Source organism: Perca flavescens, chromosome 8, assembly GCF_004354835.1.
Source record: "Perca flavescens isolate YP-PL-M2 chromosome 8, PFLA_1.0, whole genome shotgun sequence".
In the NCBI taxonomy this organism is placed as follows: Eukaryota; Metazoa; Chordata; class Actinopteri; order Perciformes; family Percidae; genus Perca; species Perca flavescens.
In genome coordinates, this window is record NC_041338.1 from 11,858,805 (window position 1) to 11,872,411 (window position 13,607).

General features: G+C 39.8%; 1 protein-coding gene across 2 annotated transcripts in view; it reads right to left on the minus strand.

Moving 5' to 3' along the window:
- Positions 1–13,607, minus strand: part of tmtc2b (transmembrane O-mannosyltransferase targeting cadherins 2b) — a 124,564-nt gene that overhangs the window by 39,894 nt on the left and 71,063 nt on the right. For both annotated transcript variants that reach the window (XM_028586273.1, XM_028586274.1), the window contains exons 3-4: positions 4,386–5,232; positions 2,333–2,447 (exon numbers count right to left, since the gene is read on the minus strand). In XM_028586273.1, coding sequence (XP_028442074.1) covers positions 2,333–2,447; positions 4,386–5,232 — 962 coding nt within the window. The remainder of the gene's footprint in view (positions 1–2,332; positions 2,448–4,385; positions 5,233–13,607) is intronic.

Sequence of the window (13,607 nt, forward strand, 5' to 3'; positions counted from 1 at the left end):
AGATGTTAGCAAACCACAGACATTTGAGCACACATTGAGTGTTGGCTGTGGATGGTTTGTGTGTCCCCCCCCCCCCCCCCCCTCCCCCAGGCTAAAACAGCAACATTAATAACTCAGACAGACAGCCCTCTGGGGAAAACAAGACAGGACGGCACTTCCTCTGAGAGAACATCTTTGATCAATGGACACACGCATGTACTGTAAGAGGAGAACTCATTCATTTTGCTGCACACACTCCTAAGTCATTGAAGCAGCTGTGAGCGGAGACACACTGAAAAGAAAATCAAGTAGGAAAGCCTTAGAGGCACACTATAGGATCAACGGTAACACTTCATAACAACCGTCACTAATAAAAAGTAGTGATGCACCGATTTGAAAATTGTGGCCGATACCGATAACCGATATTAATATTGCTGTTATGGCCGATACCGATATTTACCAATGTTGACATCTATGTATAGAACACATTTTTTATGATAATCAAATAAGGAACTATTTTCCAAAAGGCATTTTTTTTACTTTTGTGATTTATTTTCAGAAATCACTGATATTGGGCACCTTTACCTGTGTGCAAAATATGACTGTCATCAGATTTTCAGAAGAAAATCTAATTATTTATATAAAAATAAATTTTTAAAAGGATACAAGTGTGTCCTGAATTCACACTATGAATAAGCCAACCCTGAGTATTCACAATAAACATCTAACTCACTTGAGACCAAGTCACTGTATTCTGTGAACATTGTACAACAGTTCAAAACTTTAAAGTACAGTAGTAGGCCTTAAATGGCCAAAGCCAAAAGTATTGAAAGAGGTAAAATGTGAAAATGGAGCCCGAAAAAACTGGACTGAACAGACACTGGCTTTTGCAGTCTGAACTGGAAGTACAGTAACTGCCAAGTACTTAAAGGTTAGGCCTAACCCTTGAAATTATAGAAATTGGTGCCTTCTAGGCCGAGATAAGCCTTAAAATGCGTTTTTGCTCATATGGATGAAAGACACCAAATCCCAGAATGCCCCACTCCGGCGGCCGCTGCTGCTGCCCACTCCGGCCGCCGCTGCTGCCCGCTGGTCAAACTAACCTGTACGGCGGGCCGCAGCAACCGAACAGCAACCTCTTACTTCCGAACATTCATCTCTCCCCCGCCCACCGAGAGCCGGTGGTCTACTAAAGTTTCCAGTGTCCCACTTCGCCGCAGATTCCGTCTGCAAAAACCAACATCCCCGCCCACACTTTTTCTTCTTCTTCTTCTTCTTCTTCTGATTTCAGCAGTATAGACGCTGTTAAGCGTATTACTGCCCTCCACAGGTCAGATTTAAATCTAAATTCTCACACAATCACATCTAAGCCTACACACGTCAAACACACAGGAATGATTCACATCGGCTCTATTCATCGGCCCTATTTTGACATCGGAATGATACCGATGTGTAAAAAAATGACCATATCGGCCGATATTATATCGGCGGCCGATATATCGTGCACCACTAATAAAAAGTAAATTGATAGTAGATTAAACTTAAGTTAATAGTTATTATACTGTTAACAAACAATGAAATGATGATTTATAATGTTTAGTAAATTATCAGTAATGCTATAATCTATGTTATTTTAACAGTTTATTGTTGCACACCTCACATTTTTTTTATATATGTTATATTAAGTATTTGTTAATGATGACCAAATGATTTGTAAGCCTTTAAGAAACCGTTTGTAAACTGTCAATAAAAATGATTTGGGTAGCTATTATAAAGTTGCAACTAATAATAATTTAATAATTAATCTGTTAAGTATCTATAAGCATTATTTAAATAGCTATTGCACTGAGTGCACAAATAGTCAATAATGATCTCTTATTGGTCACTACAAAAATATATAATGGGGCCAAATGAATGTTACTTGATGCTTTATAAATCAATTATTATTCATTTACTAAATATTGTAAGCACTTGTTGCAGCTTTATAACAGCTATCCAAATCACGTTCATAGATGTTTATTAACCATGGGCAAAGTATTAACTATCTATCTAAAGAGATGTTTTCTAATTATAAACGTATTATTATAAAGTAATTATTTTATACTACTAATGATAAAATAACGTAAATTATAACATTATTTATAATTAGTAAACATTATAAATCATCATTTCATTGTTATGTAACAGTAAAATAACTATTTAACTAAAGTTTAATTAAGTAGGAATTTCCCCCTTATTAATGATGGTTATTATAAAGTGTTACCAGACCAACAGATTCCTCAAAAGCAAATGAACTTGAGCATTAGGAATAAGAAAATATAAATAACACAAAAGAATGATAAAACAAACTCACAGGTTATAGAGCATGTCAGCCATGTTGCTGCGGTAATACAGGGCATTTCTGTACGCCTGTTCAGCTTCCTCCATCTCGCCCTGGCTCTTCAGGACATTTCCAAGGTTGCCCCAAGCTGACCGTTCACAAAAGAAAAGGTTAATCAAACAGAAAAAAAAGGAACATTTGTGGCAACCTTCTTTAATAACGTTTTTTTTGGAGAATCTTTAAAAACTCCTAGATTACAGCAGCAGGAGAGGACTTTTCTGTGGGAAGTAATCATTTTCTTTTGTTATTGTCAGAACCCTTACTGACACGGGTTCCGTTTTTTTTTTTAAGCTCTAAAGAGAAAGACATTATGGGTAAAGAGAGATGACGCAGCGGGGGAGGTTTGTGCCAAAAGCACCAGCTATTTCTGACAAAATGAAAAGAAGACCACCACAGTGCTATTGCACAGCTAATGGCATTAGTGTTGAAAGGCAGAGTGCAGCAACTGACAGGTGAAATAAAGTTGCTAAGAGGTTCGGTAGATGTTGTGCAAAGACTGTGGAGAGTGAAAATTAATGTAGAAGGGTGGGCGATGGAGCAAAACGATATTAATTGGAAGTAAAATAGGAGCCAATAACGATAGATCCGTTTTTAAGTTTCTTTTATAGTCTGATTGATTGATTGACTGATATTTATTTCAAACACAGAAAAGTATATTACACAAAATAGAAAGCATAGAGATACATGAATAACAAACTTGGTCTTTTTTTTTTTTTTTTTTGATTTGTCCGAAGAGGAGTGGGAAGAAGTGCTACTCCATAAATCATTAGTTAGTTAGTTAAAAAGCTTCCTCTGTGATAATTTTCTTTTCTTTTTATGTCTACACAAACTTCACAATAATTATGATTCAACAGAATGAATGTCTCAAACTAAACTGTCATACAGTAAAAATACACAGACAGGCCTAATATAGTCATTGTGCATCTATGGTGTTGTATTCTGTTTCTTCTTGCATCTGCAAGTCATATTGAAAAGGAAGATAAACTCCTGGCTCATGCTGCTTTTGTTGCATGTGTAAAGTGCTCAAATATGCAGGCAATGTATTTACAGTGTTTAGTTGTTGAAAATCATAACATCTATGGAATCCCAAAAGAATATTCAGTATAAAACAGAGGCAAGCTGAAAAACAACCCCGGCGTCCTTCATTCAACTGTGCTCCCAGTTATGCACGGATGAATTTATGAAGTACCTTTTGCAGAAAGAGACTTGCGTTGTGCGACCTAAAATTTCACAGTTCAAACGATCCAACGAGTGCGTCTGCGTTTGACATTGGGTTCTGTTCAAATCTCATATTAGCTATAATGAATGGGATTCGGGGACATTGCTGCTGCTCTGTTCGGCCTGATGGCCTGCCAAAACAAACAGCTGTCACGCCTCAGATCCGCTCCGAATCTGAAAGGGAAATTAGCTAACACAACGTGTCCCGCTGTTGCCTTGCGAGTATCCTGCCTGCTCCCCTCCTCAGCAGCTCCCAGAACTTTGCCTTGGATAGGAATCTGTGTCTGATGACCTTGAATGGGAAGGCTTTTGAATATTTTATCTGCTGATACAGGTGCCAATCAGAGACGGGCGATGCTGCCCTTCCAAGTGAGACAGGACATCTGGCGCCATTAAACAGATTGCATGCTGGGTATAAGAAAATGTGTGATAAACAAGTACAACTCTGTTGCATTCCTTGGAACAACAGTAAAATCAAGTATTATTTTTTTTTTTTTTTAAGAATACATTTTACCTTGAGTATCACACCAGTCTCATTCTGCATTTTGAACTCGTGAGCACTTTTATATTCTGTGGTAAGGCTGAATGACGAAGAGAAGACATTTTGAAGCAGCTTCACTTTGAATTATTCAGGGCGGCAGTCGAGAGACGGCACACATCAAATGTGAAAACTGGGTCTAACTCACTCACTGTTCAGACAACAAAACCATGAAGGGCGAAAGAGGTTTTTGGTGTGGGAATGTGTATAAAAGTGTGTATGTGCACATGTTAGAGCAGTCGCATGACGATTTGAATGAAAGGGCCTTACCTTTAGCAGGATTGACATAAATCCCTGACTTGTAGAGCATCTCCTCATTCTGCCAGTCCCGGTTCCTTAAAACAGTTTTGACACTGAAAAGAAGAACTACGGCAGCGCTGCAGTACACCAACATCGCCCTGGAGGACCTGCGTCGCAGACGGACGTACAGAGATCTCATCCCCACTGCCACCAGAAGGCAAAAGCCCATGCTGGGAATATATAATACTCTCTCTGCTATCACAAAACCGACATAAAAAAACAAGTTTGTGGCAGGGAGAAAAGGGATAGCCAACAGGCCTAGAGAGAACACCACGATATTTTCAGTGGTGGGCAGTGGAGTCCTGCTCTCATAGTGCTTATTGGCACCATTCTGTGCATTATTAATGTGAGCGTCTGTGTGGGAATTGTTCTTATGTTCATGATTGTTATACGGGTAACTGTGTCCATTACTGTTCCCGTTTCTGCCATTGGTGTAAGGATGCACTTTGCCATTGGTCTCCTTGCCCTTAGCCGTCTGGTGCGTCCACAGGCTGAACCAAGCCAGCAAGAGCAATCCAAGGTAGAAGACTGCTGTGTGAAGGTTCCTCCAATCCGCAAGGCTCCTGATCAAAGGCAGGGCGTCCATTGACCAATCAAAGCTGAGCGTGTCCGGGCAAAGGAGAAGCCAAAAGTTGACCGCAGGCAGGTGGGAAAAGGTTAGCATCCTTGTGAGGAGCGAGGGCGAGTCGGCCGCCGGGTTGTCGGAGTTGGAGAAGTTGGGGGGTTTGTTGCCCATCCAGTAGAAGCGGCAGGCCAACAGGACGGCTCCCCAGGCTGCCAGCAGGAACACATTCAGCAGCAGGTGGACGTTCTTTCTCTGAAGGACAAAGAAAACACAGAAACAGCGATCAAACCCTCGGTCCACTGGAAAGGAAAGGAACGACTGCTGGAGAAAAGATTTTGCACATATGAGAGCATCAAATCAAACCTAGATTTCTGGGTGGTTGTAATATTTATGACTCTTGTACCTTTACTTTTACTCTGCCCTGGGCTACGGATTGAAAAATTGATCAAAGGAATGCCCACATCTTACATGACTTCAACTCTCAAGAATAAAATGGTTACTACATGGTCACGACAGCACAGCTGGATAATGCCATCTTTAACAAAGCGAGTGTCCAAGGGAAAATATGAGTGTTGATTAAGTAGAGACTCTTTGATTTTTTTCTTTTTTTGAAGTTTTGTGAGCTTTTAGGAAACTTGAGAAGCAAACAAATCAGTTCAGTGTCATCTTTTTCTTTATTGTTATTGACTCTTTGAACCAATTGTTAAGCTAACCAAGAAGAAAAAACATGGCACACTAACTTTTATTAAAACCAGAACATTCACACTGAGTCAATTCATTGATTGTTTATAAATGAAGGGGACCTTACATCAGAACTTTCCATTCATGCACAAAGTCTTTTGCTGGCAGAGCATTGAAAAATGACTGGACATATTTCCCCTCAAGCATATTCCAATGTTCGGACCAACTGACCTTTCTTATTGTGCTCGTGTTGGAAATCAACTTAGAACAATGTAGAGCTTTTTCTCAAAGCAGCAGCTGGAGCATAAACAGCAACGTCCCCTCATGTCCTGCAGTATTAACATGTTATGGGCCTCAAAAACCCATCAAAAATAGTTAATAATTCAGTGATTATCAGTACATGAACTCTGCAGCAACGGATTGTTCCATCAGCCTGAGCTGTCTGAATCTAAATCTCCGGGGCATCATGGTCCGAGATGTTTTCTCAGATTAATTCCTCTTCATTATTTAAATCTAAACCCAAGGCAGCATAGGCTAACCTCACATTACTTTTATTCCAGTGGAAGTGATCTTTCTTCATCCCCACATACTGTACCAAAGGGCACAAACATGTCTCATCTGTGGTCATAAACTTCATACCACCACTGCTTTGGGGGTGTACTATTGCTTTCCTCGCCGGTCCATTGTTATTCACAGACTGTATCTGTGAAAAGAGGCTTCAGTAACCTCATCTGACTGCAGGGGGAAAGCGTTGTTGTCTGCTAATGATCACTGCTAATACAACGAGCTGCAGCCCAACACTCAGGCAACAGGAAATGAGACTGGAGAGACAGGAGACAACACTATGACAACACCACGACAGCCTGAAAATACAGTGCAATCAAACACAACACGTTTATAGGTTTAGTGTGTATGCTGAAGACTGAAAGAAGAACACTTCTTAATAGTTCCTTGTTTTTGCAGCCAAAGAAATTCAATCCAACCACACTCAAGAAATCAGTGGAGCACCAAGTGCACTTGTGTGGCTTAACTCCAACACGGTGGAGCTGAATATTGGCATACAATTTTCATAGTAGTTTTTGAAAAAAAACACAAACACGCAAGAAGAAAAAAACCTTGTTACTTGTATAAGGTCAACTCTGTCAAAACCTTTGGCGGAGACCTGACAACGACCTGTGGTGCAGGGTTTTATGATGATAAGCCCCCGCTGAAGAAGTTATTCAGTTGCCTGGCAACAAAAGGTCATCATTTCAATCCACATCACCATTTCTCATTAACTTGAGCCATTGTCAAAGGTGTTACAGTCAGCTTCCCATAAAGTTCAGGGGAAGAAAGGCAATATATTTTATATAGTAAGAATATATACAGTAGAAGGCTATTATCAGATGGTGTTTAACACAGTAACACTAAATTAAGAGTTAAATCGAGGCTCAGTACAGGGACCTGATGGGTGAACCATTTCAATCAGTCAGCCATAATTAATCTACTTTAGCTGGAAACCCACTGTGACAACAGATGCTAGAACATAAAAACAAAAGACCACAGCTAGGCAACTGAATACAAAACAATGGAGTCTATGCCAAACAATCATAATGATCTCAATGTCATTAAAAATAAAAACAGGAAAAGTACTAACATCCGTCGGTATATACAGATACAACTGATAACATAGTGCAAGGTTCCAAAAATGGCAGCAAAGTGGGGTTTTGTCATGTGAAAATTCAATGTGAGAGTGAAAAGCTGGAACAGGAAGCACATGGGTCATGAAGCAAAAAATTGCTTTAGTAAAAAAATGTAATATATAAAAATAAATAAGCCCCACGAATAAAGAATAATACCATGCCTATGTATTATGATGATTAGCCCTCAGTGACACAACAGGAACGCATCATCTGTTTTCCTGCTGACTGTGGGACTAACCACTGAGGCATGCTTAAAACAAACAAACACATCCATAAAGTCTAGATGACATAGATCCTTTCATACAACTCAAAAGAATAGTTCAACACGACCCATTCTTGCCGAAAATTAGATGTCTGTACGACAAATAAGGCTTACAACTAGCAGCTGGTTAGCTTACTTTAGCATAAAGAATTAGCATAAAGTCTGGCATTGAACCCCCTGTAAAACCACAACATGACATTTTTGTACATTGGGTTTTGCACAGAGTAAACAAACAATATATAATGTGTTCATTTGTGAGCTTTAGAGATGTTGGTAGGTAGATTTAGTTACCTTAATACAGAGCCAAGCTAGCTGTTTCCCTGTTTTCACTCTCTTTGCTAATCTAAGCTACCGGCTGCTAGCTGTAGCTTCACATTTATCGTACAGACTTGAGAGAGAATATTCTTATCCAACTCTCTGCAAGAAGCGTATTTACCAAAATGTCAAACTCTGTGAATACTTTACAAGACGCTGTCATCTTGATTTTATACCATTCATATATGAGTTCTAAATTAACATTGTACTTTGATAAAACAATAAAAAGTTCCAAACTGCTACAATTGTTTGGTTATGGATGAACTAATTGAAAAATATGCTCATCAAATATATATTGTAACAACTCTACAAGAATATCAGTGGCATTCAAAAATACCAGCCCTTCATACAGTACTACCACTCCCTCCTATAGCCCACACTAAAAATCTGTCATCTGAACTTCATATGAACTCGTGGGATGGATGGATGGATGGATTGAGATCATCCTCTGTAAATCTCACACAGCAGGATTCAATGTGCACTTTGAGTCAATCCCTAAGACCACTGGAGCAGAGAAACCGAGGTCCTGTGGCCACTTCTCAATCTAAGCAGGTGAGCAAGAACTCTACAAAGAGATGAAGTAGGCTGAAGTGGTCTTTGAGGCCCAGGGGCTGTACTTTGTGCATACTTTGCCAGAGAGGTTTGCTGAGCAGTGTTAATACTTCTCAATCACTCAGGGAGATCCAGCTTGGATTTACGAGGCTCTTCTACAAGCTCTCGAGTCGCCTCTGTGGCCCTAGCGCGGGCTTACGAGATGAGACACCACCTCAAAGTTAACTAAGAGAACTGCAAAGGAGGGACTGGAAGAAAAGATTTTTTTCTATTTTTAGAGCGAACAGGACATTCAAAATTCGGGTGAGATATGCATGGGGCACTATGCCAACCAGACAACACCCAGATCTTCTCTGAGCTAATTTCGGTTCCGTTTACGGCTGATGGGCAGTACCTTTGATTCCGCAAAGCAGCTTTGTTACTGATGTAGTGAGACCACCGCCCATAGGTGTTTCATTTTTTGTCTATACCCCTCTGAAAGTGCTGACAACAACCTGGCACGGCTCCCATACATACTCATACCTGGCCCCCGTGACAAACCGATATGTCATCCTGACTCTTCCCAGATGCAGCACCCGCTCAGACACCAGCACCTTAACCACATCCATATGTCGACGCCGAGGACTGAGGCGGTGTTTCTTTTACGTTCTTGTGCTGTACTTGCACATTGAGATTTCCCCGTTTTTCTATGCAGAATAGTCTTTGGGCTAGTATTGAGAACCCTTGGACTGCACGTTAGCATACATTTGTAACCCCACTGCTCCTCCTCTTGTCCTACTTTTCCAACTGCTCGGACTTTATTAATGAAAATAAATGTGAAAGCAAAGAAGTATAGAGGCAGCAAGCAAACAGGAAGCGCTCTAGGGATGATCTGGAGGACACATTACTGGGAGGACAACATGAACCCCAAGTTTATTATCTCTTGAATAAACAAACATGTACATCATCCCTAATATGCCTGCGGTTAAACGGTCTACCATTCAAAGGCATAAGTTCAATTACCAGCCAGGCAAGGGCTCCCCAGGTGCTATAGCTCTATTATGCAGGAAAACCAAGGCATTCCAGCTTTGTGTCTTTTGTCTATAATCCAGTTTAGTTTGAAATAAGTGCTTTAGCACAACCCCGTAGGAGGCATGAGGGCAGTGGTTTTTTTCTTCCTTCTCTTTTGTGTTTCAGGCGCAATCAATTTAAAATTGAAACAATTTAGCTTTTATAAGCCAGGCATGTGAATAAAATATCCTTGGAGATGAAATGCAAAACAGGCCAATTACGGAATCCCCATTGGTGCCTGTGCCTGCCTTTTTTTTTGCCTATACACTTTGATTAGGTTGAATTGACTGAGAAGAAAACTTTTTTTTTTTTTTTTTTTTTTTAACATCCGCTAGGGTTGTGAAAGGTTTGTGGCAAACTAAAGCAGAGAGAGCTCAGCGAGAAATGTAATTAATTAGCTTGGAGAAAGTACTCCATTCTCTGGGTACACACTGGCTTTTTTGCATAATTGGCTGATGCACACCGTACCATTTTTCAAAAGCATTTTAAGAACAATCCATCACACGACACATCTAACTAGCCCATCAAACTGCAACGCCGTGTCTGGCTCACACTCCAGCGAGCACCTCAGAGAAAATCCTATAAAAGAAGAAGTGGCATGTCCGACCTATCCCCTCCTCTTCATCATTACTGAGATCAATTGTCTGTAGAGGGCCTTTCATCATGTTCCTGTCTCACATTGATAGACTTGTAATGGAAGTGAAAATGAGCTCAGGGTACCAATCAGAGAGTATAACCACATTCAAACCCCACACACACACACATATACATAAAGCTTAAATTCGGTAAGAGCACCGGATCCCCTTAAAAAGTCTACAGAAATCTTTCGAAACGTTTGATGGATGGGTATACACTGTGTCCTTGTTCCGTGACCGTTGGACCAACTAATTGAGCTTGTGGTTGATGAACCACAAATCCCCCACCTATCTTTTTCCTTCTTATCAGCCGCAGCTGTTGTGATCGCCTTCTCTGAGACAGTTAAGAGCCGTTGGTTGTAAAAACCTGATTGTTAACAGGCAAGACATGATAAGAGCCTGACTATTGCACATCTTTACAACGTGTTATGGATAACCACCAGCTGGCTCATGTTTTCAAAATGTGATTAGGCGGATGCCTGACAATTTGATCTCACACACAGAATGTGTAAGCTGTTGCATTTTGTTTAGCTCAATTTCATAGCCAGTCATGCTACAATAACAGAAATAAATTGGGTAATTGTTTTCTGGCTAAACATCTGGTTAAATTTACAGACTGGAAAATGCACTTATCTGTTAGCTGAGAGGAGATAGATAGATATGAAGCTAAAGAGCCAGCAGCCAGTTAGCTTAGCTTAACACAAAGACTGGGAACAGGGGGAAACAGCTAGCCTGACTCAGTCTGAAAGTAACAAAATCCACCGACCAACACCTCTAAAGCACATTATTTCACCTGTACAAAAACTGAAGAGTAATAACAAGTGGTCCTCTGGGATTATTTAAATGGATGTATAATAAGAACAGAATACAGCGTTCGAGGCGGAGCCCCGTTCATCCCTATGAGAGTTGTTCAGTGGCATGGATGATCGGTACTACTTTGCACACAAGAGACTAGAGCTGGGCAATGTATCGATATTATATTGATATTGTGAGATGAGACTAGATATCGTCTTAGATTTTGGATATCGTAATATCGTAATATGGCATAAGTGTTGTCTTTTCCTGGTTTTAAAGGCTGCATTACAGTAAAGTGATGTCATTTTCTGAACATACCAGACTGTTGTAACTGTTCTATTATTTGCCTTTACCCACTTAGTCATTATATCCACATTACTGATGATTATTTATCAAAAATCTCATTGTGTAAATATTTTGTGAAAGCACCTACAATAGTCAACACTACAATATCGTTGTGGTATCGATATCGAGGTATTTGGTCAAAAATATCATGATACTAGAGACCTCGGCCGGCCAACCAGCTACTTCCGGTTTAGCGTTCTGCTAACTTGAATCGGGATTCAATTATTTAATCGTGCGCTTCTTGTAGACTTTCCAAATGTTATCAGACCATATGAATCAAATTCTGATTGTAAAACGAGTCATTTTGCGGTGGTTGTGATGCTCAAAAAATGTATCCACTGATTTACAGACATGTCTTCCGTAATAAATAATATTTTTGGGCCTGGGAGTTGTAATTCTACCTTTTGGCAGTTATGTTCAATTTGCTTCCAAGGCAGGGGCACTTCCTGGGGGCCTGGTTATTTCTTGGCTTGGCGAGGTCACTTCCCGGAGTCTCTGCTGGTTGCCTGGCAACCTCAGAGTGACAAAACACTCTCCAGCTGTTATCCCCGTTTCCAGTTTTTGTGCTAAGCTAAACTAATCGGCTAGCTTCATATTTTCCATACAGATATGAGAGTAGTATCAATCTGTATATCATGTCATTTATATATAGTTTTGTGATATTTCTATTTAAAATTGTAATTTGTTTTGTTTTTTTAAATTTGTTGTACCTGCCCAGGGACTACAGGTGGAAATTAGCAATTGTTGCTATAACCTGGCCCAAGACATATTCTCTTGTTTAACAAGTTTAATGTTTATTTGTGCATTGTCCCTGTTTCAAATATATCAATTTCCAATTCCAATCTAATCATCTAACACTAACACAGAGTAACTATTCATTTAAATAATTTACACTTGAGTTTTGATGAATGTAAAGCTGAAAGGTGACCGGTGCGTTACTGAACTAGGGCTGGGCGATATGGAGAAAATCAAATATCACGATATTTTACTTTTATTTATTTTAACAATATTGTAAGTGTTGACTATTGGTGTTTTCACAAAATATTTACACAATGAGATTTTTGATAAATAATCATCAGTAATGTGGATATAATGACTAAGTGGGTAAAGGCAAATAATAGAACAGTTCATATAATAAGTTCAGAAAATAATGAAATCACTTACTGTAATGCAGCCTTTAAAACCAGGAAAAGACAATATTACGATATTCAAAATCTAAGTCGATATCTAGTCTCATATCACGATATTGATATAATATCGATATATTGCCCAGCTGTATAATGAACACCAAAGAATTGTCTCTTTTTGATCTTTATTTTTTGACTATCTATGAAGGGAGGTTCTGACAAATCTTGAGTCATCTCAAGGCACATGCAATACAATCACATTCCTCAATTTGTCATGTAGCTAAGATAAGCTGCAACAGTGCTGTCATTACTTTAGGATAGATAACCCTCTATAAATGACTGTGTAGGTGCAGTACATAGCTTACTTAAAGGCAAGAGGACAACTGCCGGATTGTGGGCAGCGTGTGGCGAAAGGTCATGGATTCAAACCCCGGAGCGGACCTGCCTCGCACTGCTCATGATCAAAGCTTTTAACCCGTGTGAACCCACCAGAAAACCCACAGAGTAAGCTGGTCTGGCTGGCGGAGAGACAGAGCGCAAAGATGGGAGAGGATCTGCCTCAGAAACAGCAAAGCCCTGGAAAAAAGGCCAGTGATGAGCAGGAATCTACTGTAGATAAAAAAAAAAACTAGACTTTTACTGACTGTGAAACATTAAAGATAAGAGAATTAAAGACATGCGGTTTCCAGCGGTGAGGGAGTTATGTTCAAGACCACAAAGGAGGTAGGAGAAAGTCTGAATAAAAGCCACTGACAGGTTTAGTTTCTGTGCTGAATGTGAAAAAGAGCAATATGTTCTCTTTTTTTAACTACTACTGGTGAGTTCCAAAGGCGTATTGTAAAAAAAAAAAAAAAAAAAAAAAAACAGTTGGAATTTAAATGTGCGTGGCGAATGCAAATAAATCAGAGCAAGGAAGTTTCCGACCAAAATGTCGTAAAAAACACGCCAGCTCATGCTCTCTTGGTCAGCTTTTATTAACCATAATCATTGAACCAACACGGGATCCGTTTCTTTTGAAACCTTCACTCAACATTCCAAGCTCGTCTCACCCCGTCTCACCTTAAACACACTTACTATAGATGTCCCAGTCATGTAACAAAAGGTCTTCTTTTCATGATGATGCCAGATTATCCTTTTTTTAGGGGTCAGAAAGGGTCTACCTCTCCCAGTACCATAATCAGAG